At 40.0% G+C, this 26949-nt stretch overlaps 1 protein-coding gene across 1 annotated transcript in view; it reads left to right on the top strand.

Annotated features, from left to right (window-relative positions):
* Nucleotides 1-26949, top strand: part of PDZRN4 (PDZ domain containing ring finger 4) — a 303501-nt gene that overhangs the window by 138695 nt on the left and 137857 nt on the right. The window contains exons 2-3 of the mRNA XM_075344988.1: nt 16826-17079; nt 17902-18004. Coding sequence (XP_075201103.1) covers nt 16826-17079; nt 17902-18004 — 357 coding nt within the window. The remainder of the gene's footprint in view (nt 1-16825; nt 17080-17901; nt 18005-26949) is intronic.

The following is a 26949-nucleotide window of genomic DNA, read 5'->3' as shown; positions in this document are numbered from 1 at the left end:
TTTACAGCAATTTAAAAAAGCTTGATGAATCTTTTTCATGTTCTCAAAAGGTGCACAAGTACAATATAATATAAAACTTTTAGGCAGGTGTAGAAAACAATGTGGCAAAGTAAGAATGCTTTCAACAATAGACGTGATAATCATTTAAAATTTCTCTATAGTATAGTCAATATCTTTATTTGTTTTAAAAATAATCTTTAAATGTTGCATTTTTTTATTCTAGCTACCCAACAGATCTCATACATACATTCATACATACTTACATACATACATACATACATATAGTATATACAGTGTATATATATATATATATATATATATATATATATATACATATCTATATATATATATACAGTACTATGAAAAATTTTTAGGCAAGTGTGGAAAAACTGCTGTAAAATAAGGCTATATTCACACGCTGCAGTTTTAACTGCACCCAAACTGCAACCATACACTTGTAAAGATTCTGTGTTTTTGGTGCATTTTTAATTCGTTCTTTTTGCACGTTTTATGGGGTGTTTGTTAATTCTGAAATTAATGCGAAGTCTGACCCCCTTGGGTTCAAAAGGCAGGGTAGGACACTCAGGAAATAAAAAAAATAAATTAAAACTAAAGAAGAAATGATAAATCTAGCGTGATTTACTTACCGACTCACTTGCACAGCTGTACACTGCTCCAGCAGCCACTCATTGTTTTTCTGGGGCCGCTCAATTAGGTTAAGGCTAAGACCGCACTTTGCATTCTATTCTTCAGCGTGTAAGTCACTGCGTGTGCGTCTGAGAACGCAGCCGAAAAAGCTGCGTTCTGAGACGCATTCAGCAGAATGCAAAGTGCGGACATTCCTGGTGAGAATTCATGCATTCTGGATGCTTTCTCTGCCATAGACAGAATGGGAAAAGCATCCAGAACGCACATTTTTCACAGAACGCACCACTCGGCTCTGCAGCATCCCCATAGACTTGCTGCAGAGCCGAGTGGGACCGCACTGACATTGTCATGGCTGGCTGCGGACAGTGCCGCGCGATCAGAATGAACTCGGATGAACTTCACCTGACTTCATTGTGATCGCGCAGCTCTGTGTGAGGAGGCCAGAAGCCATGGGACCCTAAGGCTATGTGTGCACTGGAAAAGTGATTTTTCTCAAGAAAATTTCTTGAGAAACTTCTGGGAGTTGAAGATTACCGCACCTGCGGTAAAAAACGCACCAAATCCACGGGAAAAATGCGTGCATTTTTGCTGCGGATTTGCCGTGGTTTTACCGCGGTTTTGCCACGGTTTTTCCGCAGGTTGGTTCCTGCGGTTCTTTTATGCTGTAACTACTGCAATAAATAATATAGATAATAGATAGATAATCGATAGACAGATAATGGATAGAGGGAAAGATGGATAGATGAATAGATAGATAGATAATAGATAGATAGCTAGATAGATGAGAAAGACCTATATAATGTCCCACCCCCCTGCATATTCTAAGCTGGCACCCTTTAGTGACTTTCATGTGGCACTAAAGGGTGCCTAGCCTTGTATTTAGCCATAAAATAAATAAATAATTAAAAAAAAAAAACACGTGAGGTCCCCCCATCTTTTGTAGCCAGCTAGGGTAAAGCAGACGGCTGCAGCCTGCAGACCACAGCTGGCAGCTTCACCTTGGCTGCCAATCCAAAACAGAGGGCACCCCATGCTGTTGTTTTACATTAAATAAATAAATAATTTAAAACAAAAAACGTGGGGTCCCCCCAAAATTGGATCACCAGCCAAGGTAAAGCAGACAGCTGTGGTCTGATATTCTCAGACTAGGGAGGTCCACTGTTATTGGACACTCCCCAGTCTAAAAATAGCAGGCCACAGCCCCCCCAGAAGTGGCGCATCCATTAGACTTGCCAATCCTGGCGCTTCGCCCCAACTCATCCCGTTGCCCTGGTGCGTTGGCAAACGAGGTAATATATGGGGTTGATGCCAGATGTGTAATGTCACCTGGCATCAAGCCCTAGGGTTCGTGATGTCACGCGTCTATCAGATACCCGACATCACCAACCCAGTCAGTAAGAAATAAAAAAATAGACAACAAAAAAGTTTTTGAAAAAACACTCCCCACATTCCCTCTTTCACCAATTTATTGAAAATAACAATCAATTCCACGTCCGGCGTAATCCAATAAGCGGGGGGGTCCCACGGCGATCCATACCATAGCTACTGTCCCATTCAATGAAGAACAGAATGTTCCCCATTGGCTGGGAGAGCAATGCAGTGACCTGAGCTCACATCAATAGCCCAGGTCACTGCAGGGGATGACGAGCACTGCTGTCAGGAGGATAGATGAGATCATTACCTGCTGTGATGACCTCCTGTAGTCCTGCCATCAGCGCTGTCACTGCCTTTCATGCCCGCTGCGTTGTCAGCAGTATCGCGAGAGCCCGTGACGTCACCGCTAGTGACAGTCTCGGGCCGCTCGCGAGACGGGCATAGATGGCAGTGACCGCGGTGACGTCAGGAGGCAGGAGATCGTCACATCAGGTAATGATCTCATCTCACCTCCGGACAACAGCGCTCGGCATCCCTGCGGCTGCATGCACTGCTGTGTGTCAGTGTCTGCCAGCACTGCGGCGTGACAAGCTGCTGATACTGTGGGTAAGAACAAGGAGAACAAAACAGAGTGTATTGCAAAATTAACAAATTTATTGAGACACAGGACTGGCACAATAGAGGATAAGCGGCAACATCAAAGGCATGTGTGAGACAGAAATTGTATAGATGATGTTAAAACATACAATATAATATCAATGGGCCACCAAAAAATAATGAATATTGCATAAACATGAGTAACTGTTGGGATGGCAACAAAATTACATATATGTAACCCAAATGCACGTGCAATTACAGCCAATTGAAATGAAAAAATGGAGGAAATGTCATAAGCACAAGATACGTGCCCCCCATTAAATCATGCATTGGAAATAATCAAGGCCATCAGCACAATACTCATGATAGTTATCATATAGCATTTGCGAAAAATGAAACATAGGTGCTCATAAGAGGGTCATGTATGAATAATATAATCAGTGCTAATACGCATGGGTAAGGCAGGAATCATAAATTGTGAATGCAATGATCCAACGCAGCGTCAGCATCACAAATAACCCATAGAGGCACAGGCAGAAATGCTATAATAGGCATTAGAAATACATTTGCATAGCAAAGCAAGGTGGCAAGCACATTGAGCCTGATTCAGGCGTGGAGTAAAAGACAATGGGCGCAGACCCTGAATGGAAGCATACCCATAAAGCACACACAGCCAGTGAGTGGCAGCAAGAGGTCCCCCTGGAGACCCCGACGTATACATTTCACGATCCTATGAGTGTGATCATTTCATCAGGGGGATGACCACGCTGTGAATGAAACATGCTTTTAAGCATGGCGCCATACCTCCCTGGTCACTCCCCAAACAGCGTCAGCACAGACCGCATCACAGGAAGTCCCGGGCCCGGAATCCCCGGCAATCAACGCCCATCAAAGTGGTATGCGCATGCGCGGAGATGAAGACGCGTCACTCAAAACCAGCGCATGCGCAGAGGCGATTAGAGATGCCGAGGAGACCGGCTGTTACCCGGAGATGCGGCTGACAGACGCAGAGGGGAGGGACCAGGGAGGGGGCATGAGAAAAGGAGTAACATAGATCACATGGAAGGAAAATACAATGCAAACGATCTTGTAGTCTTGAGTATAAGTCCAAATCCGTGATCCCAATCATAGAGAATATGAGAGAATGCCATGCAGAGGTGTTCAGCGCTCCTAAAGAAGTGCCAGGAGAAATTTATTACTGAAATTAAAAACAAAAAAGTAGATAATTAAAAAACGAGGCACTTAAAACCAGGGAGACAGGAAAAAGAGACAATGCATTATCACAAAAATGGTGCAAAGCTAAGGTGTTCATTTAACCCCCTAGGGGACATTGTTCCCAAGGTGTAAATCCAGAGAGTTTCACGTTGTGCTAGAATTTTTCGTACATTCCCTCCTCGTGCACCCCCATGGATAACATCTATACCCCTGACAAGCAGGGATCTAGGATCACATGCATGGAAGGCACGAAAATGACGTGGGAGGGTCTTAAGGCTGGAAGTATCAACCACCGTCCGGGCCGCAGCAATATCCCTCACATGTTCCCTCACGCGTTTGCGTAATTCTCTGCTGGTGAGACCTATATATATCATGCGGCACCCACAAGTGGCATAATAGACCACATTGCTGGTGCCGCATGATACATAGTGCCGAATATCGTAAGTACGGACCCCATCAGCAGAGGTGAAGGATGAACTGCGAAGGACATTGCTGCAGGCCAGACAGTGGCCGCAGGGAAAACAGCCCTTGAGGGGGCTACCAATGTCCAAAAAAGTACTGGGCTGGCGTGGAATGTAATGACTCCGGACAAGAATGTCACGGAGATTACGTGACCTACGAGATGTCAAAAGTGGATAATCAGATAATAAATTGCGGAGGGTAGAATCAGACTGGAGGACCCCCCAATGCCTGTTCAGGATAGACCGCATACTACTCCATTCGTGATTAAATGTGGAGATAAACCGAATCGGACCAGGATTAGAGGAGATGCCAGACTTAACCGCCCCACCATAAAGCAAAGTTGAACGAGGGGTATGTTTTGCCCGTAAATAAGCTCTTTTTATGCTCCTATTACTATAACCCCGCTCTTGAAACCGAATTGTAAGATCCGCCGCTTGCTCCTCAAACTTAGAGTCGGAGGAGCAAATGCGCTTCATGCGCAAAAATTGACCCGTCGGAATGGCTCGAATAGTAGACTGATCATGGGACGACGAGGCATGAAGCAAGGAGTTAACCGAAGTTGTTTTACGGAAAACATCAGTCTGGATAACCTGATTGCCATCAATCTCAATGTCAATATCAAGGAAATCCAGACGTCTTGCATTACTCCTATGGGTTAATTTAATATTACAGGAGTTCATGCCCAGTCGGCTCATGAATTCGTCAAGTTGCTCCGCCTTGCCCGCCCACAAAATAAACAAATCATCAATATATCGCAACCAGCACTGCACATGGGCATCGGCCGGCCCGCCTCCGTCACATAGCAAACCCCTCTCCCAGAAACCCAGGAAGAGGTTTGCGTACGAAGGCGCACAGGCCGCGCCCATGGCAGTGCCGCGCTGCTGCAAATAATAATTATCTTTAAATAAAAAGAAATTGTGGGTAAGGACAAAGCGGAGCAACTCAAGGATTAAGTCACACATCGAGCCATCCCGACCTGAGGCCAACAAAAAATACTTAGTAGCCTCCAGACCATCCTCATGGCAGATGCAGGTGTAGAGGGACTCAACATCTGCAGTAACAAGCAGTGTCCCCTCATCCACAGAGATGCCATCTATCCTCCTGAGAACGTCCGTAGTGTCACGGACATATGAGGGGAGTGTTTCGACCAATGGTTTTAGGTAATAGTCGATGAATCGACATGTTGGCTCACACAGGTTGGCGGCGCTGCAGCAGAGACGGAGGGAGACTGTGCGTTGTCCGAAAATGTGCAAAGCTATAGAAACCTGCTCCACAGACGCACCAAGGTTTGGTGGAACCGGGCGTTTCTGGATAAATACATACAGAGGGGGCTCATACCAAGAGGCCTTAGGGTCCAAATTTTCCCATCCTTCCAGGTGGATAACGATTCTATTAAATCTCGCTGGGAGGAGCTTTCTAATGCCTGTTCAAGGGGATTCCTCAGCCTTTTGAGTGAAATGGACAGTGCCTCGATCTCGGAGATGGAGGGGGAGATGGAGAAACTCTTGACTGTAATCAAAGAGAGTATGCCGGTTGATGCCTTGGCCAAGTTTACCAGTCAGAATGAGTCTGACCTCGTACGCCTGGAAAAAGAAATTAAAACAGCAAAAATTAAAAAATTCCAACAGGATCAAAACGATTCCCATCAAGACTACAGGTGGCGATCTAATGCTGTTGGACGTCGATCTAGATCACGTTCGCTTTCCAGGATACGGGGTGTTGGCTCAGCTGGACGACTTAATATGGTTCCTAGTGACACTGATGAATCAGATATGGAGATTGGTCAACCCAGTGGCATTTTGACAAGGCTTAAGTCTAAACAGCAACAACCAAATACAAGCAAGCGCAAAGCTTTACAGGTAATCAATCTATCTAACCATACCCTCTCCACCTCTCAGATTAATGTTCTGTCCAAAGGATTATCCTTTTCACCCACCAATTCCTTTCACTGCTTTACAGCAGTGAAGGACTTATACCTTTTTGCCCGGAAGGTTGTCTTAAGTAAACTTCATCATAAACGTAACCAGTCTGGAGAACCATTGGACCCTCGTGAACAGCAGGCTATACGGGATCTTGAGGAGCTGCTAGACGAGGCTGTGCCCACCACGCATGATAATTTTCCACCTAGTGTTTTACCCAGATCGACCAGGTTTCCCCCCTTGTCCGTTTGTCCCGCCGTGGAAATATTTACGAAACTCGTTGTTAAAGATTTTGAACAACTGTCCAGGAAACGTCGCCATGATAATCTTACACACCGAGATAGATTGGCGATTGAGTCCCTGGACAGGTTGGATGATGTTGTTATCAAACCTGCGGACAAGGGGGGAAACATTGTGATCTGGCCCACTATCATGTACGAGAGGGAGGCATTTCACCAGCTACGTGATAAGGCTACTTACCATCGTCTCCACTATAACCCCGCTCTAACCTTCTCCGCCCAACTCCAGTCCATCCTTGGCAAAGCATGTGATGATGGCATCATTAGTAAGCAGGTTGTAGAGGGACTCAGTACGTTTTCCTAAAATATCTACTTTCTATCTACTGCCAAAAATCCACAAAGATGCCCTCTGTCCTCCTGGTCGTCCCATTGTGTCCGGCATTGAGGGGCTGTGTGAGCCAACATGTCGATTCATCGACTATTACCTAAAACCATTGGTCGAAACACTCCCCTCATATGTCCGTGACACTACGGACGTTCTCAGGAGGATAGATGGCATCTCTGTGGATGAGGGGACACTGCTTGTTACTGCAGATGTTGAGTCCCTCTACACCTGCATCTGCCATGAGGATGGTCTGGAGGCTACTAAGTATTTTTTGTTGGCCTCAGGTCGGGATGGCTCGATGTGTGACTTAATCCTTGAGTTGCTCCGCTTTGTCCTTACCCACAATTTCTTTTTATTTAAAGATAATTATTATTTGCAGCAGCGCGGCACTGCCATGGGCGCGGCCTGTGCGCCTTCGTACGCAAACCTCTTCCTGGGTTTCTGGGAGAGGGGTTTGCTATGTGACGGAGGCGGGCCGGCCGATGCCCATGTGCAGTGCTGGTTGCGATATATTGATGATTTGTTTATTTTGTGGGCGGGCAAGGCGGAGCAACTTGACGAATTCATGGGCCGACTGGGCATGAACTCCTGTAATATTAAATTAACCCATAGGAGTAATGCAAGACGTCTGGATTTCCTTGATATTGACATTGAGATTGATGGCAATCAGGTTATCCAGACTGATGTTTTCCGTAAAACAACTTCGGTTAACTCCTTGCTTCATGCCTCGTCGTCCCATGATCAGTCTACTATTCGAGCCATTCCGACGGGTCAATTTTTGCGCATGAAGCGCATTTGCTCCTCCGACTCTAAGTTTGAGGAGCAAGCGGCGGATCTTACAATTCGGTTTCAAGAGCGGGGTTATAGTAATAGGAGCATAAAAAGAGCTTATTTACGGGCAAAACATACCCCTCGTTCAACTTTGCTTTATGGTGGGGCGGTTAAGTCTGGCATCTCCTCTAATCCTGGTCCGATTCGGTTTATCTCCACATTTAATCACGAATGGAGTAGTATGCGGTCTATCCTGAACAGGCATTGGGGGGTCCTCCAGTCTGATTCTACCCTCCGCAATTTATTATCTGATTATCCACTTTTGACATCTCGTAGGTCACGTAATCTCCGTGACATTCTTGTCCAGAGTCATTACATTTCACGCCAGCCCAGTACTTTTTTGGACCTTGGTAGCCCCCTCAAGGGCTGTTTTCCCTGCGGCCACTGTCTGGCCTGCAGCAATGTCCTTCGCAGTTCATCCTTCACCTCTGCTGATGGGGTCCGTACTTACGATATTCGGCACTATGTATCATGCGGCACCAGCAATGTGGTCTATTATGCCACTTGTGGGTGCCGCATGATATATATAGGTCTCACCAGCAGAGAATTACGCAAACGCGTGAGGGAACATGTGAGGGACATTGCTGCGGCCCGGACGGTGGTTGATACTTCCAGCCTTAAGACCCTCCCACGTCATTTTCGTGCCTTCCATGCATGTGATCCTAGATCCCTGCTTGTCAGGGGTATAGATGTTATCCATGGGGGTGCACGAGGAGGGAATGTACGAAAAATTCTAGCACAACGTGAAACTCGCTGGATTTACACCTTGGGAACAATGTCCCCTAGGGGGTTAAATGAACACCTTAGCTTTGCACCATTTTTGTGATAATGCATTGTCTCTTTTTCCTGTCTCCCTGGTTTTAAGTGCCTCGTTTTTTAATTATCTACTTTTTTGTTTTTAATTTCAGTAATAAATTTCTCCTGGCACTTCTTTAGGAGCGCTGAACACCTCTGCATGGCATTCTCTCATATTCTCTATGATTGGGATCACGGATTTGGACTTATACTCAAGACTACAAGATCGTTTGCATTGTATTTTCCTTCCATGTGATCTATGTTACTCCTTTTCTCATGCCCCCTCCCTGGTCCCTCCCCTCTGCGTCTGTCAGCCGCATCTCCGGGTAACAGCCGGTCTCCTCGGCATCTCTAATCGCCTCTGCGCATGCGCTGGTTTTGAGTGACGCGTTTTCATCTCCGCGCATGCGCATACCACTTTGATGGGCGTTGATTGCCGGGGATTCCGGGCCCGGGACTTCCTGTGATGCGGTCTGCGCTGATGCTGTTTGGGGAGTGACCAGGGAGGTATGGCGCCATGCTTAAAAGCATGTTTCATTCACAGCGTGGTCATCCCCCTGATGAAATGATCACACTCATAGGATCGTGAAACGTATACATCGGGGTCTCTTGCTGCCACTCACTGGCTGTGTGTGCTTTATGGGTATGCTTCCATTCAGGGTCTGCGCCCATTGTCTTTTACTCCACGCCTGAATCAGGCTCAATGTGCTTGCCACCTTGCTTTGCTATGCAAATGTATTTCTAATGCCTATTATAGCATTTCTGCCTGTGCCTCTATGGGTTATTTGTGATGCTGACGCTGCGTTGGATCATTGCATTTACAATTTATGATTCCTGCCTTACCCATGCGTATTAGCACTGATTATATTATTCATACATGACCCTCTTATGAGCACCTATGTTTCATTTTTCGCAAATGCTATATGATAACTATCATGAGTATTGTGCTGATGGCCTTGATTATTTCCAATGCATGATTTAATGGGGGGCACGTATCTTGTGCTTATGACATTTCCTCCATTTTTTCATTTCAATTGGCTGTAATTGCACGTGCATTTGGGTTACATATATGTAATTTTGTTGCCATCCCAACAGTTACTCATGTTTATGCAATATTCATTATTTTTTGGTGGCCCATTGATATTATATTGTATGTTTTAACATCATCTATACAATTTCTGTCTCACACATGCCTTTGATGTTGCCGCTTATCCTCTATTGTGCCAGTCCTGTGTCTCAATAAATTTGTTAATTTTGCAATACACTCTGTTTTGTTCTCCTTGTTCTTATATGCTTAGAGTGTGCCATGTAGGAAGGTGTATCATGCTGTCCTTTCCCTATTTATATCGTGTGGCCTTTTGCCTTCTGATACTGTGGGTAGTCACTGACACACTGCAGGGCAGGCAGTCGTGGGGCCGGAGCGGGACACAGACTGCACAGGCACCTGGAGGTCACACGGAAGTGCTTCTCTGCGGCGTCCAGGGAGTGTGATGTCTGTGTTTACTCTGCTCCGCTTCCTCTTCTGTCATAATGACATCACTCCCTGCAAAACCGCAGGCAACGATGAACATTACCACAGGTAAATCGCGACTATACCGGGGGTATACCGCGCATCATTTGCTACCTGCGGTATACCACCGGAATTTCGCGATTACATGACAGTGAATGGAGTGAAATTCCGGGGGTATTCCGCAGGTACCTGCGGAAAATAATGGACATGCTCATTTTCTCAAGAAAGTTTCTTGAGAAAATTTTCTCAAGAAATTTTCTTGAGAAAAATCCGCAGCGTGCACACAGCTATTTTTTGTTCCCATAGGTTTTGCTGGGAAATGTCTGCAGAAAGATTTCAAACCTTTCTCAAGAAATTTCCGCAGCAAATCCGCAGGTAAATCCGCGGGTAAAACGGCCTAGTGCGCACATAGCCTAAGGAATGGTAGGTGACAAGGAAACTTAAATGAATGTCTAATAAGAAATGGAAAACAAACTGAAAGCTGATAAATAGTACACATAAAAATACAGAAAATCCCAATTGTCCAATATAGCAAAACTGAGGAGGTCCAAGAGAATATTGAAAGTTATGGAAATTTTACAAAACAGATAGGAAAATCCTCCAAGTTTTCCGGGATCCAAGTTTAGAGTAACAAGTAGACAAGAATGGTCACTAAGTCACTAGGTCTTATGATGTTCAAATAGAGTTGAAAATTAAATGTAGCATCACGTGACCAAGAGAACTGTTGATGGCATTGCACCTAACCTGGAAAATACATATCAACAATGAATAAACCAGATCATGTTGAGAATGGAGGACAGGAGACCATGTCAATATAAATGTTATGTGGAGAGCATAAAAATATTAGTTGTTAACCCAGGAAACAGCTAGTCAAAAGTTCCAAATTTAAACCGCAAAGTGAGGCGGAGTTGAGAACAAATATTCATGTCCATTCAAGCCGGAGAAGCTGAACTGATGCTTCCCACTTATAATGTTGGTGAATCGTTGGTCCACTATGGTACACTATGTTTATGCTGGTCATCTTGCCTTAATGATGGGACAGGAAGTAGGAAACAAGTAAAGTTAAGGCCTTAACTTTTTTTGGGTCAGTGGCCACAAACGTAGAAATGTGCTTTTGTATCCTCTTTCTAAGTTCCTACAAAGTCTCGCCTACATATACCATATTGCAAGGACAGATGATGGCATAAATTAGACACAAGAGGTCTATAGTTGACGTAAGAGCTGAAATGATATAGTTTGGAGTCAAGTGGATTAGCAAAGGTTTCATGTACTGGATAAAAGTATTGGCAAATATTGCATTCATAAGCAGGTAATAACCAATCAGTGAATTACCCCAATTTAATATCTTAGTGGGTCTAGTGAAGTGGCTCCTTGTAAGATGGCCTTTAAGGTTGGAAGCATTCTTCAAGCTCAAGTCTTCTTCACATTTTGCAGCTGTTTTTCAGGCACTAAACATGCAGGGATTGTCTGCCAATCACAGTAATGTCGTAGCCATGTTGGCTATTGGCATTACTGTGATTGACCAGCTGTATAGCATCATCAAGTTTTTTTATTAGACTCAAGGGTGCGATGCTCAGCCCAGTGCAATTCAGGGAGAGTTGATGTAGGAGAGACAGCTTAGATTAGAATAGGCATATATGCAGGGTTTTTATACCTTTCATGTGGCATTAAAGGATGTTTTTTAGGCTGGTTTCATTTAATAAATAAATAAATAATTACAAAAGCAGCGTCGGGTCTCCCCTATGTTTAATAACCAGCCAAAGTAAAACAGACTGCTGTGGGCTGGTATTTTCAGGCTGGGAAGGTCCATGGTTATTTGGCCCTTCCCAGGCTAAAAATAGCAGCCCTCAGTAGCCCAAAATTAGTGCATCCATTAGTTGCAGCAATTCTGGTGCTTTTCCCTGGCTCTTCCTAGTCGCACTGTTGTGTTAACAATCTAGGTAATATTTTTTCTGTTTATGTCAGCTGAGTAATATTCTCTGACATCAAGCCCATGGGTTAGTAATGGAGAGAGGTCTACCAGACACTCCTATTACTAACCTAGTAAGTGTAAAGTTAAAAAAGCACACAGGAAAAATAGTTTATTTGAATAAATACTCCCCTAATGTAAGAAATTCTGGGTCTAATGCTCAATGGGAGTGACCTCTAGACCTGCAAGAACTGTCCAACAGGGCTCTTCAAATATGACATGGCATCCACAATCTAATACTGCCAAACTAGCCCTTTAAAATTCAAATAGTTCTTCTTAAAGATGTACTCAGGAAAAATTGCACAACAAATTAAATGGTACATTTTCTCCTGTTACCCTTGTAAAAATACAAAATTTGAGGCTAAAGGAATATTTTTGTTGGAAAAAGTAAAATTTTCATTTTTTTCCTTCTATATTTCTTTAATTCCTGTGAAACACTAAAGAGTTAATAAGCTTATTAAATATACTTTTGAGCAGTGTGAGGGGTGCAGTTTTTTATAATGGTGTCACTTTGTATATTTTCTTTCACATAGGCCCCTCAAAGTCACTTCAAATATGTTGTCCCTAAAAATTTTGGCTTTTGTAAATTTTGTTGTAAAATTTTGAAATTGCTGGTAAAATTTCAACCCTTCTAACTTTCTGCCCCCCAAAAAATATATTTAAAAAATGATGCTGATGAAAGGTAGACATACGACAACTGTTCTTTATTAATGAGTTTGTGTGTTATAACTGATTTAAGAGTATAAAAATTACAAGATCAGAAATTGCAAAATTTTCATTTTTTGTCATGTTTCATATTTTCATAAATACCTGCAAATTGTATCACCCAACATTTACCACTACCATAAAGTAAAATGTAACAAAATAACACACACAAGCAGGTGGAGGAATCCTCCTAAATCCAGCTCACCATGTGCACTTGGAAGTCCTTTTAGATGGTGCACAGAAAATCTCTAGCCAAGAGGTTAGCACAAAAATTCTTGATAAAAAAATGGATTTTATTGATCCATTAAAATCCATGAAAACAGACAATATGCGTTTCGGGGACATCCTTGTTCACAATCACAATCCGGATTGTGAACAAGGGTGTCCCCGAAATGCATATTGTCCGTTTTAATGGATTTTAATGGATCAATAAAATTAATTTTTTGATGAAGTTGCTGTGCCGGATTCCTGAATTTTTGTAACAAAATAACAGTATCTGTATCACTTGGATATATTGAAGCGTTCCAGAGTTATTACCACATAGAGTGAAACTGGTTAGAATTGTAAAATTTGGTCTGCTCAGGAAGGTTAAAACAGGCTGGGAGGGTGAAGGGGTTAAGGTTATTGAATGATGGTGCTTTCAACTGAAATGGGCAAGTTGCAATATCAGATACAGCACGAGTTGAAATGTGTCTAAAAACATTTGCTAAATTGTTACAGTATTCCTTTCTGGCAAGTAAAATTTACTTTTATCAAATTATTTCTTTAGAAGATTTGAAGAAAATATAAATAAAATAAATAGTCCATCATAGACTTCTAGTAACATCATATTGTATGCTTGTACTGAGTAAACCATGGGTGCTTTTGCCCTCTTTTATTTCAGTAATTATTATCTTGTGATGTTGTCTGGTATATTGTTGGAAATTACAGTCTCTAGAAAATAATAAAGAAACCAACACCTCCATGTAACCATTACCTATCCTTTATACACCTTTGCCCTTGAATAAGAGAATTTTTTTCACTGTAGCTAAAGAAAACTTCATCTGATTTATATTGATGAATGATGTAAGACCAAAGAGTATCTAGTGATCATTAAATTTCATCTAAACCTATAATAGTGATAAATCTTTCAGTTATTTTTTTCATTTACTATAGATTTGATCACAAATAATTTCCTATCAAATTGATGCTAGTTAGGGAATAACATGTTCCTTCCTTATAAATGTAATAGAGTACAATAATGTGACATGTTAAAGCAGAGTTTGAATTAAAGAGTACTTTAGCTGTAGGTATGGCATCCATTTTAAATATATATACATTCTTTAAAATGAGTTTCCAAAAGTAACAGAAGTAATGAAGGGGTAATGTCCTGGTGGAAGTAGTACATCGTTTGGCGTGATCAGACTTGAAATGGTACTGACAATCAAATCTGCAGATAATTTGTCCAATGGGAAACGAGGAAGCGTCCTAGAACTGAAACCAGAGGAAGGCAATAGCATGGGGAAGAATAGAAGTAGGGCTTGCAAATGAGACACTAAATGAGCGGACGGATATGAAGGTGGAATATTAAGAAAGAGCAGTGTTCTTTAAGCCAGTAAATGTAGTAAGAAAGTAATCTACCTCTGGGAGAGTGCAAAAGTGCAATTAATTCTATTTTAGTTTTGAAGAGTGTGATTTATGCACTGCTGACCTTTGCAGCTAACTAGCTATGTGTTGATGAAAATCTCGTAGTGTCATAACTGCTTGTATCTTACAAAATGTTAAGACTGATCTCTCTAAAGGTCAATAAGTTAAGTGCATTACTAGTAAAATTAATATATATATATACTATATATATATATATATATATAAAATTTATTATTATTATTATTATAGTGCCATTTATTCCATGGAGCTTTACAAGTGAAAGAGGGTATACGTACAACAATCATTAACAGTACAAAACAGACTGGTATAGGAGGAGAGAGGACCCTGCCCGCGAGGGCTCACAGTTTACAGGGAATGGGTGATGGTACAATATGTGAGGACGGTCATTCACACCGGTATATATATACATATATGTATATATACTGTATATATATATATATATATATATATATAAAATATTTGCATATTTATACACTATATTGATATATACATTGGCAGTCTACTGAGTTCATAGAGAGTACATCATTATATTATGCACATATACTGTACTTTAACATTTATCACAGTTTTTAACTTATGGAACTAGAATGTAATAAAATATTTCTCTAGGTACAGAACCATATTCATGATTCAGCAACCTATTCAAAACTTTTGATAGTGGCACCGATTTATTGGACAGACCTTTAGCTAAGCCTAATTTATTGAAAAATTGTTTTAAGGACATGGTTTCTACTCTTTTATAGTTGGTCTGAGACTGTTCAGATAAAGGTCACATTCGTGTTTTGTGCTCTTGATTTTAAATCTTCAGTAAAGTTATATACAGTATGCGTTTGTTGAAGGTGCACATGAATTACGGACTTCAATTGGCACATTTTTTAAAAATGTATCCAGTCAAGTATTAGACATTTGTTGATTTTTCACTGTTCTTATAGAATTCACACATGATTACTTAGAAAATACTTTCTCATATTAGTCCCTGTTCCCAATAGAGCTCATAATCTTAGACATACTTATCTTAAGTAATAATATGCAATATGGTGCACATTTATTCTAAAGCCAGTAGAGTCATTAGGATGTTATTTGAGTTTACTCAAGTTGAATCTAAAAAATAATTCTAAATTCCATATATCAGACATATCTGCACTGCATCACCAACAGAAGGCAATCAATCAGCTCTAATACGGTCAGTGCAGCCATTCAAATAAATGATGATGCTTACTTTGTCATACACAAAGTCCAACATGAAATTGTGATAAATATTTAATAACCCACAGCATTGTGCTTTTTTCATCAGATGCTCTTCTTAGTATATAAAACACTTAGATCATGAGGCTGGATCATGACCCCATTAGATAGCACTGTCACCTTGAATATTAAGTTATCTTTAAATTTTGGAGTGTTTTCAGCAGTGTTTATTTCTTAGCCCTCTATATTATCCCTCTGAATAATCTATGTGATCGTTACATTACATGAGCCATGCAACCAATCAGCACTGGCTTCACTCTCACTGTTATCGGATAAATTGAACATCAAAAGGAAGTCAGAGCTGCGGCCAGCCCATCACCGCCTATTGATGTATTATATATCTAAATGCGGGGAGAGTGAAGCCAGAACTAATTGGGTGGAGGGCTTGCATGACGTTACAACGTTACGTGAGCTTCAGGAGAGCAAAAGCTGACACCGTTGGAAATACACCAACACCATAGGGGAGTATAAGCATTGTTAATTTAACAGGAGCAAACATAGGAATTGAGAGGAGTTGTCCAAGTAGTTAAAAACCTTTTTAATGTGATCCAGTCAAGTTGTCTATGGTTATAACTTATCCAAGTATTGGACAACCCCTTTAACACTAGGGCCAGCTGTAACCAATAGGATCTGATTGCTAAATCACAGAGCACTGGGGGACATTGGTTGGAACTTGGAATCAGGGAGAGCCCTTAAAAAAGGCAGATGTACTCTTAACTAGAACTGTCTATCTCAACAACATAAAAAATTTACAAGTCTAAGATTTATCTAAATTTTATATGTTATTAAGTTTGGTAAAACATAAAATGCTGAAAAAGAAAATGGTATCTACATAGTAAATTATTAACACAACAGGAATGATGTTATTTTTTTATAAAGGTAAAATTTAATTCATGAAAGAAAAACTGAGCTTTGCATTATTATTATTATTATTATTATTATTATTATTAGGGATGATCAAATATCACAAATATTCAGCAATATTCGGCTTTGCAAATATCTGACGAATAGTTCGCCGCTATGCGAATATTCGATGCGCAATGTAAGTCCATGGGAAGCCCGAACAGTTGCTATTCAGCAACTATTCGGGTTTCCCATAGACTTACATTGCGCATCGAATATTCGCAAATAGTCGAATAGCAGCGACCTATTCGGTGCATATGGGCGTTGCCGAATAATTGCGGTATTCGATCATCCCTAATTATTATTAATTAAATTATAAACTAATTCCTGTATTTCTAAAACACATTGAGTGGTATCCTAATGCTGTCTTCTTTTTAATAGGTAAATGGGAAAGACTTATTAAAAGCAACTCACGAAGAAGCAGTTGAAGCCTTTCGTAATGCTAAAGATCCAATAGTAGTTCAAGTATTAAGGCGGACGCCGGTTAACAAAGCCCATGGAAGTTCCCAGGAGGTGCAACTTGTTAATGTGAGCACTCAAACAGATATCACCTTCGAGCATATCATGGCTCTTGCCAAACTCAGACCATCCACTCCACCAGTTCCTGACATTTGCCCCTTTCTTCTATCTGACAGGTATGTCATTTTTCAATATCATTTTCATGTCACGTAGACCTAGTTTAAATTTATGAAACATAGTATAAAGTAAGCATAAAAAAGTCTCCATTTTTTATTGTCAGTGCCCAACAGGCAGGCAAAGTCACAAAATACAGCCAACTGCCGTAGCTGCACTTAAGAACCATACTTTAGTTCATGCAGCTTTTGTCCATCAAAAGAACTATGTTGGAAACCATACAACACATCTAATATTTCTACGATTTCTAAAATGTAGCTAAAAAATGAAAAAGACGGTATTTTTTTCCATAATCAATCTTTGCCTCCTGGACACCATGTAGAGATTAGACAGATAATACCAACTTGTAAGCGAATTAAGAAACCAAGCTTCACATCAAGCCGTTCACTGCCATCCATTGTTAGAAAAGTATTTTCAATTTATTCCAAAGTGTACTTCTGTATTTATTGAAGTTATTGTGTCCACATTTTCCAGAATATAAAATGTGGACATGGCTTCATTAGCAGACAGGCTGAGTTTCAAAAAGACAGATTGGAATCCTGCAGCTGCGGAACATTGCCAGCCCTTTGTTATGAATGTACTGCTGTATTTCTTTTGATTTGGTGCACAGATCATTGCCTGGAATCCAATTTATGCTATGAAAATGACTACTCTAAGTGTGCAGTAAATGAAAAGAAACATATCTTTTTGTTCAGTGTTTCTTTAGATTAGCAACCCATCCTAACCTCTTGAAACGAGAAAGCTGCAGATAAGTTTGTCATATTTTAATTAAAAAGAAGAACATTGTCTCATCTGGTCTTCTTACACCACTTTTTTCCATATAGCTGCCATTCTCTTCATCCAATGGAGCATGAATTTTATGAAGGTAATGAGTATCTTTCCAGCCTGCCTGCTGATGGAGACAGAACGGAGGACTTTGAGTATGAGGTGAGATTATTTTTCATATCACCTGAGAGTTTTCTATTTTTTCCCAGAATAATAAAACTCATGAATAATTATTTTTACAGGTATTATTTACTAAGATTAATTACTAGTATACTGGTATGTGCTTGGTGTACTGGTATATATTATCAAAAGAAATACTTGTTATTGTTGGTTACACTTTAGTATTCATAGTTCCTCATGATGTATATTTGCTAAGAGGATCTGTCACAACTTCTGTTATGTCTAACTTTTGAAAATACGGTTAAGTCCAGAAATATTTGGACAGTGACTGAATCTTTGTGATTTGGGCTCTGCATAACACTATTTTTTTTTTTAAATGAAACAACTGAGATGCAATTGAAGTGGAGACTTTCAGGTTTAATTAATGGGGCTGAACAAAAATATCCTGTGAAATGTTCAAATTGCAACCATTTTTCTACAAAGCCACCTCATTTTAGAGACTTAAAGTAATTGGACAAATTTACTTTACCATAAATAAAATGTTCATTTTTAATTCTTCAAAGAGAATCCTTTACAGGCAGTGACTGCCTGAAGTCTGGATTTCTTTTATTTTTCAGCCCAATGATGGTCTGTTTTGACTGCATGTTGTGGATTTACAACAGCTTGCAAATGCAAATGCCACATTTGGAATCAGCTCCAGACCTTTTAGCTGCCTAATTGATGATGGATTAATGAAGGGAATAGCCCACGCAGACCATTAAAGAGCTTTTGAGATAATTGTCCAATTACTTTTGGTCCTTTTATAAAGAACCCGCTACATATTAAAGAGCTGTAATTCCTAACCCCTTACTCCAATTAGGATTTGAATACCCTTAAAGTAAAGTTGAGATATGCACTTAAAAACAAATTGATTACATAACTATATATTGAAAATGTTTTAGTAAACATGTAAAATGCAAAAATTTGTGTCACTGTCCAAATATTTCTGGACCTAACTATATTAGTATTCATCTGGAATATATTTTCTTAGAGCTCTGCTTAGTTTTCTTTCCTCTATTATTCCTCATGGAAATGTGTTAATACATTTACAACCGGATAGTACTTTTTCTCTTGTCACAGAAATGTGTCCTTACATAGTCGGATACTGTTAGCTTTGACTGGTTAGTGACAAATTGTGATCGGACACATCACCAGTTGGTAGCCACTACTTATCAATATATTCATAAGGAAGAAAATAATTAAATATCTAATTGGAAAAAAAACTAGTCGATATCAAAACAGACATGTCAGGACTCGGAGAGGTTCAGGTTATCTTTAACACTTTTTAATCTACAGTGTATTATTCTGTATTAGGTAATACATTATTAAATTGGGTCACTTCAGTATGTGGCAGTTTTACTAGAGTAACCATATTCACTATGTAATAGTGAACAGAGGACAAAGAACGTGACTAACAAATTATATAAAAGCAGAAATTAACTTCTTGGTATTATTGGTAATTAATTATTAACCCTTTCACGACCGGCCGATTTTTCGCTTTCCGTTTTTTTTTTTCGCCATTCTTTTTCTGAGAGACGTAACTTTTTTATTTTTCAGTCAATATGGTCATGTGAGGGCTCATTTTTTGCGGAACGAGCTGTACTTTTAAATGAAACCATCAGTTTTACCATATTGTGTACTAGAAAATGGCAAAAAAATTCCAAATGCTGAAAAATTGCAAAAAAAGTGCGATAGCACTATGGTTTTTGAGATATTTTATTCACTGTGTTCACTATATGGTAAAACTGATGTGTGGGTGTGATGCCTCAGGTCAGTGCGAGTTCGTAGACACCAAACATGTATAGGTTTACTTTTATATAAGGGGTTAAAAAAAAATCGGAAGTTTGTCCGAAAAAAGTGGCGCACGTTTTACGCCATATTCCGTGACCCGTAGCGTTCTCATTTTTCGGGATCTTAGGCTCAATGACGGCTTATTTTTTGCGTCTCGAGCTGACGTTTTTAACGGTACCATTTTTGCGCAGATGCTACGTTTTGATCGCCTCTTATTGCATTTTGCGCAAAAGTTGTGGCGACAAAAAAACGTCGTTTTGGCGTTTGGAATTTTTTTGCCGCTACGCCGTTTACTGATCAGATTAATTGATTTTATATTTTGATAGATCGGGCGTTTCTGAACGCGGCGATACCAAATGTGTGTATATTTTTTATTTTTTTAACCCTTTAATTTTCAATGGGGCGAATGGGGGGTGATTTGAACTTTTAGGTTTTTTTGTTTTTTTTTAATTTTTTAAAACTTATTTTTTTACTTTTTTTTTTTATTTTACTAGTCCCCCTAGGGGGCTATTGCGATCAGCATTCCGATCGCTCTGCAGTATCTGCTGATCACAGCTGGAAGGCTGTAAACAGCAGATACGCTGTCTTTCTCTTTTGCTGTGCCCCGGGCACAGCGAAAGTGAAACCAATTCATGTGTAGTACAGGAGTCATCACATGACCCTGTACTACCATGACAACTATCGGGAGTCACGTGATCGCGTCACGTGACTTCCGGTTTCGGCGGTAAGTAAAAACTTTACCGCGATTGCGCTTATAATGGCGCTGTCATGTATTGACAGCGCCATATAAGGGGTTAATCGGCACGAGCAGATAACGATTCTGCTCGTGCCTAGCAGGCACACATCTCAGCTGTGAAAATCAGCTGAGATGTGTGCCGATCGCGGCATGCTGCCGCCGGAGGACCGCGGGCAGTAAGATTATGTCATTTAGGACGTAATTTTACGGCCCGCGGTCGTTAAGGGGTTAATATCCTTTTTAAAGGAATCTGTCACCAGGTTTTTGCTAACTTGTCTGAAAAGCATAATTTATGAAAAGAAACCCTGAATCCAACAATGTATCACTTAGTTTACTGGGTGAAGCAGTTGTTACAGAATCAAAATTCTTATATGTAGTATGAAGTAGAGCTGAAAAAGCTAACCCCACCCACACCAAAACTCTCTGCGTGCATAGGCTATTGACAGTGAGCTGCTTATTATGGGATGGGGAAGGGGGGGAGGGCAGGTGACACAGGCTCTCATGCCATCTATTCACAGCAAGGATAATAAAATTGTAATAAAACCGTCATTATAAGTAAACAACAGCACACAGTGTGATAAGTGTCACATTGCTGAATTCTGTATTTAAACCCCTACCTCACAGTGTCCTCAGATTATATAGCAAACGTGTAAACATCTTCTGACAAATTTCCTTTAAGGGCTACAAAATTAAAAAGAAGGTTCTCAAACTTTATTTTTCAACAATAAGATCCACATGGCATGAGGATCTAGAGAAGGAGCAGTTTGACTACTGCCAAGCCTTCCTGCCCTTGCCAAGAGATTAATGTAATTTCTTCCCTGAGCTAAAGAGATGCATATTCTGGGACTGAATGTTGACTAGAATGAGAAAGAAAAGCGGCATGGCAAATTTAGCAACATGTTGATAATATTATTTTTCAAAAATAAATGTTGGTGGAAAACATTATATAACAGTTCAAGTTAAAGCTAGCCTTACGTTGGATATTTGAGAGGGAACAACTGAACAACTAATAATCTTCATCATTACTCTTTGAGGGTTAAAGGATTGGTCCCATATTCTCAACCTCAAATTTAGCTCTAGTGACAGTTCATTAGTGATCCACCAGCCTGATCTGTGTGCTCTCCCAATGCCGCTATAGGAGTGAGCCTTGCCTCTGCTACATCAGTAATACAGGTGCCGTGACCCATGGGGGAGGCCCTAAATGCTTCCCTCGTGTCCACAACAATTGTCAATATCGGGAAGTGGCACTTATGGATTTGGTGGTGTCTAGGTGCAGGGGTTGGAGCGCCTGTGATATTTGTGCAGTTACAAGCAGCCAGACACAAGGGTGAACTTGTATTAACACTTTGCTGAAGGAAACAGGGTACAATCTCTCTTTTAAAGGCAAAGAGGCAGCAGTTCACTGCATAGAGTACATTTAGTATTTTGCCTTTGAAAGGAGGCGTCTTCTCCTCATGAAACAAGCAAGCTTAGGTCTCTCAGGGCGGCTGGAGTAGAGGTCTCCTCACTTGCTGTAGGAGGTAATGTAATCCACAGTTCAGGTAATGCTTCGCTGATAGGGGGACCGTCACGGATTGGCTCCCCGTGGTGATTTAATAGTGGTATGGAGCTACTCATGGATTTGGCACTACCATTCCCTATTGCAGGGGGTAGAGCAGTCAGAGTTTGTGGTCCGTTTTTCGGGTTCGTGTTCCGTTTTTTAGGGGTGTTTCTCCGGTACGTATGACATCCTTGTGATGGCGTATGCGAGCCGTGTGTACGTGTGGAATGTCCGTATTGACATAAAATACGTATGTGTGCAGTCCGTGTGCCGTCCGTTTTTTCAGATCCGTATTTTCACACAAATAACCTTGTTAGACCATCATAATGTGCTCCTGGTGTGTTAAATTTGTCAATTAACTACCCAATTTGCTTAGTTTGCTTAAAAAACCTTTAAAAACATGGCTTCTGAGCTCATTCTCACATTATACACACTCCAAAATGTCTCTCTCCAATGAAGCAACCATGTATTTGCTCTGGTTGATATCTAGGAGATTTGGGGTTAGGCGACATATGATTGAAGAAGAGCCACCACTGGAGAGAAGGATGTGGATTCACCCCCTTGTGAAGCTCAGGAAAACACATGGGCATTTTAATATTCTCTATGGCGAAATGCGGAAATTTCCACCAAAATTCGAAGCCTACTGCCATCTCACCATGAATTCATTTGACAACATCCTTGGCTTTGTGTACCATCGTTTGAAGCATCAGGACACCTATATGCGCCTCAGCATCTCCCCTGAGGAACGACTGTTGGTGACTTTACGGTAGGTGTTGTCATGTATACTCATGCTTTATCTGTTATTTTGAAATACATGTTAAATCTCAAAGGCATCATTTTGTAGAAATTATGTAATTTTAAATTTAGGTATTTGTTTTGCTGAAAATTTATATAGATCACATAACCTCATTGTAATCTTAAAATATGATCTGAGTGCTCACATCTACCATTCTAACTCTACCAAAATTAAAGAAACAAGAGTCATAAATCAAACAATCTTGTTTATTAAACAGAAAAGTAATTATTTTTCCAATATGGAAAGTAAATATCAACACATACGTTTTTCCAACAAAAGCAATAAAATAATAGTCATACACAGTATCTCGCCAGTCATTGGATGATACAAATATTTGTTTTGAAAAACAACTTTCATGAATAGTCAAAGTAATGTCATGTTTTATTTCTATTTCAGTTACCTAGCAACTGGCCAATCCATCAGCAGTCTACATTTCGAATTCTTATTGGGAAGGTCTACAATTGGCAAGATTATCCTGCATACCTGCACTGTCATGCAGCTGCCTTCAACACAGGAATGGATGCACATTTCTGAAGAATTTTTGGAGAAAACAGCTTTCCCTAATTGTATTGGCGCCATTGACGGAAAGCACATTAGAGTGAAGAAACCACCTAACTCTGCATCAAGATATTTTAATTATCATAAGTTTTTTTATGTAGTTATTTTGGCCATGGTAGATACAAACTACTGCTTTTTATTTGCTGATATTAGGGCCTATGGCAGTGCCTCAGATGCACGCATTTTCAGAAGCTCACGTTTAGCAAGACGATTAATGTCTGATAGTTTAAGTTTGCCTGCACCAAAACCATTGCCTGGTAATAATGGCCCTATTGTTCCTTTTGTCATGGTTGCAGATCAGGGGTTTGCATTGTCTAGGCATTTAATACGTCCATATCCCAGAAGGGGGCTGGACAGATCAAAAGCCCTATTTAATAGCAAATTGGCCAGAGCACATTGCTATGTTGAACATGCCTTTGGAATTTTGGCCTCAAGATGGCGCATTTATCAAACCACCATCCAACTCCAACCAACCACCGTCAAGGCTGTCATTAAAGCTACAGTAGTGTTACATAATTACTGTAGATTACATGAAATCAATGATAAACACATTGAGGAGTTGCCAGCTTTAAATGCACCATTTGTAGAGAATGGTAGTGTTAGAACCAATGTGTCCACTTCTGGTCTACAAGTGAGTAATCAGTTTACAGATTATGTTAGTTTAAATCACCATAGTCATGTATAAATTTGACATTGTTATAGTTTTTTATCACTTGGTTACATAATCACAAACACATATGTAATACAAAAGAGAAAATGACCATACATAGGTATAATTTGTGGGGTTTTTTGTTGGTTGGTTGTGTTTGTGGTCCCAATAAGCTATTGTGATTTAACGTTATTGCTATAAAATCAGGAATTTTTGTTTTGCAAGTAACAGTACTACTGAATGTACATGACTAATAAAAATATGGCAAATTGGATTTGAAAAAATTAGTCCAGATTTTTTATTGAACCTATGTATGTCTGTTATCTTTTGCAAAACACCCTGTATTCTATTATTTTTTTTACAGAATTTTGTTAGGGACATTAGCCCATAGAAAACACCATACTTTATTATGCAATAATGTCACGCAAACATAATTTGTTTGACATTATTGGAATACAAGTATGGGACCAGACCATATGCAGATACTGCATAGTAGCTGGATTTTTAATAATAAAGGTGTCTGAATGTTAGTGTAGTAGTTTATGTGCATGCATTTTTTCCCTAAACCCAGTTTTTTTCTAATGGATGGTCCAAACAACATGTCCAGAGCAAGGCAACACTCTAACAGGCAGGTAATGTTTTTGAAGTGATAGAGTCATTTCTATTGAATCTTTGGAAAGGAAAACACAAATATGACCCCATGCATATAGAGTAAGTAATGTGTTACATTTTGAAATGTTTTCCGACCAGCAATACCCTAGAAAACATACCAAAATGTAAAATAATACATACAATATCACATTATGATTCAACTAAATCCTCTAGGCTAGTGATGCTTTCCTGTGTAGTCTCCATTGCATTGACACCTACAGAATATGTTTTCTGCACAACACTAGATGTTGTAGTGAGTGACTGATCAGTGTTTCCACTAGTAACAGTTGTTGTACTTGGAACAAATAATGATGCAGTTGTTTGAGCAGATGGAAGACCAAGTGTAGGTGGTACATATTGATGTGTTGGAAGAGGCTGAGTATGTGTGTATGTGAAGTTAGTTGGGTAAGTCTGTTGTTGAAAGTACTGTTGTTGTGGATTATTAGGAACATGGAAGGATGTTGGTTGTTGAAACATTTGAGGTAGTCTATGAACATTACTAACAATACTAGGATAGTTAAAAAAGGTTTGCATTGGTGTCTGTTGGGGTACTTGTGGGACAAATGATGGCTGTTGAGATGGCCTTTGTGTCATTAATGTACCTGTTTGGTGTGGGACAATTGTTGGCCTAATTTGTACATCACTTCCCATAGAAGAAGATGGACACTGTATATGTGTTTGTTGCACTACAGGATTTAGTTGAAAATTAGAGTAATGTTCATCAGTTTGGGTTTCCACAGTTTGTTGGGTTGTGTTTGTCTGTGGACCAAGTGGATTAGCTCTCCATTGCTCTATCACTTCAAAACAATATATGGGTTCTGGCTCACGTTGGGTAGCAGATATTAGTGTTATTAAGGACGCCCTCAATCTGTCTTGCCTATCAGGGGCAACCAATGCAAGAGAGGGAGAAAGGGAGCGGCAAAATCTCTCTCCATCACTCTCTGGTATCAGTGAATTCATCATGTGTATTATTCTGGTATCAATGATATCTGGCAGGGAACATAAATCTTCATAACGCCTATGTCTACGACCACGGATAGATTGGGCTACTGTGCGGATGGTATTAGTTGTTATTCTTGGCTGTGTGCCTGCATTTTGCTGTGGACTACTCTCTGCAAGAACTGGTGAAGGGCCACTTTGTTGCCCTGTAGACTGGCCTGGAATTACATTAGTGGATTGACTTGTTCCCAAACCCAAATCAGAGGATATTTCTTCTGTGTCTGGCTGGCTGGTGTTGGGGATTGTTGGTGGTTGATATGAGGTAGGCTCCATCTCGGAAGCAGAGGTCGCTGTTAATACTGCTGACTGGGCTTCCTCACTATCTTCTAGATTATCCTCTGTACTTTGAAGAAAGAAAAAAAACCCAAAACAATTAATGTGTGCATTTAAAAAAAAAAACGCCATCTGATGTAATGGTTTAAACTTACTTTGGTACTTCCATAATGGGCATGAGGAAGCTGAGTCTTTCATAATGGACATATTTTTTCTTTTTGGCTGCTGCAGCTGTGGTTGCCACTGGGTTATATTCTCTTCTGAACTGGTCACGGGCTGAGTGCCATCGCCGTTTAACAAGATCCACTGTTTAAAAACAAAAAATTGTATAATAAGGTCACAAATTAAAACAATTGAACAATAAAAAAATAAAACATTATTCTTGTATTGCAGCAATTTAAATAAATTGGAACACACATCCATGTGTATGAAAACAACAACCCATGACACTTATATAGTGACATAATAACACAATAAGCATGACAAAGTAAACAAGATCTCCAGCAAAAAGATTAAACCACTGTATAATCATTTATCTCCTTTTTTACTTACAAAAAAAAAAAAACCTTCAGTAAGCCATGAGAAACAAAATGTCTATAAACCCATGAAGTGTCAAAGATTTACCATTATACACTACACATTACTGTTACCATTCCAGACATGGTGATACCAAGGAACATGCATAATAAACCAAACATGAAAATACAACTCAAAATGTATAGACATTTCACAGCACATTTACAATAGAAAAAGCACAAAATTGAAAACAAAAATATATTTCAAACATGTTTAATTGTTGCTTGACCACCCTGAAATGCCTTTTGTACATGCATAAAATGCTTTGCAGGCCACATATACACATGCTGACATTACTAGAAAACTGCAATGAATAGTTCAAAAGGCCAAAAAACTACACTATCCTGTTTGTGAGTCTCTAGTGTAGCTCAAAATGAGT

This window comes from Anomaloglossus baeobatrachus, chromosome 4 (genome assembly GCF_048569485.1).
Source record: "Anomaloglossus baeobatrachus isolate aAnoBae1 chromosome 4, aAnoBae1.hap1, whole genome shotgun sequence".
NCBI lineage: Eukaryota > Metazoa > Chordata > Amphibia > Anura > Aromobatidae > Anomaloglossus > Anomaloglossus baeobatrachus.
The sequence above is the reverse complement of the archived record's forward strand: the minus strand, read 5'-3'. Positions and strand labels throughout refer to the sequence as shown.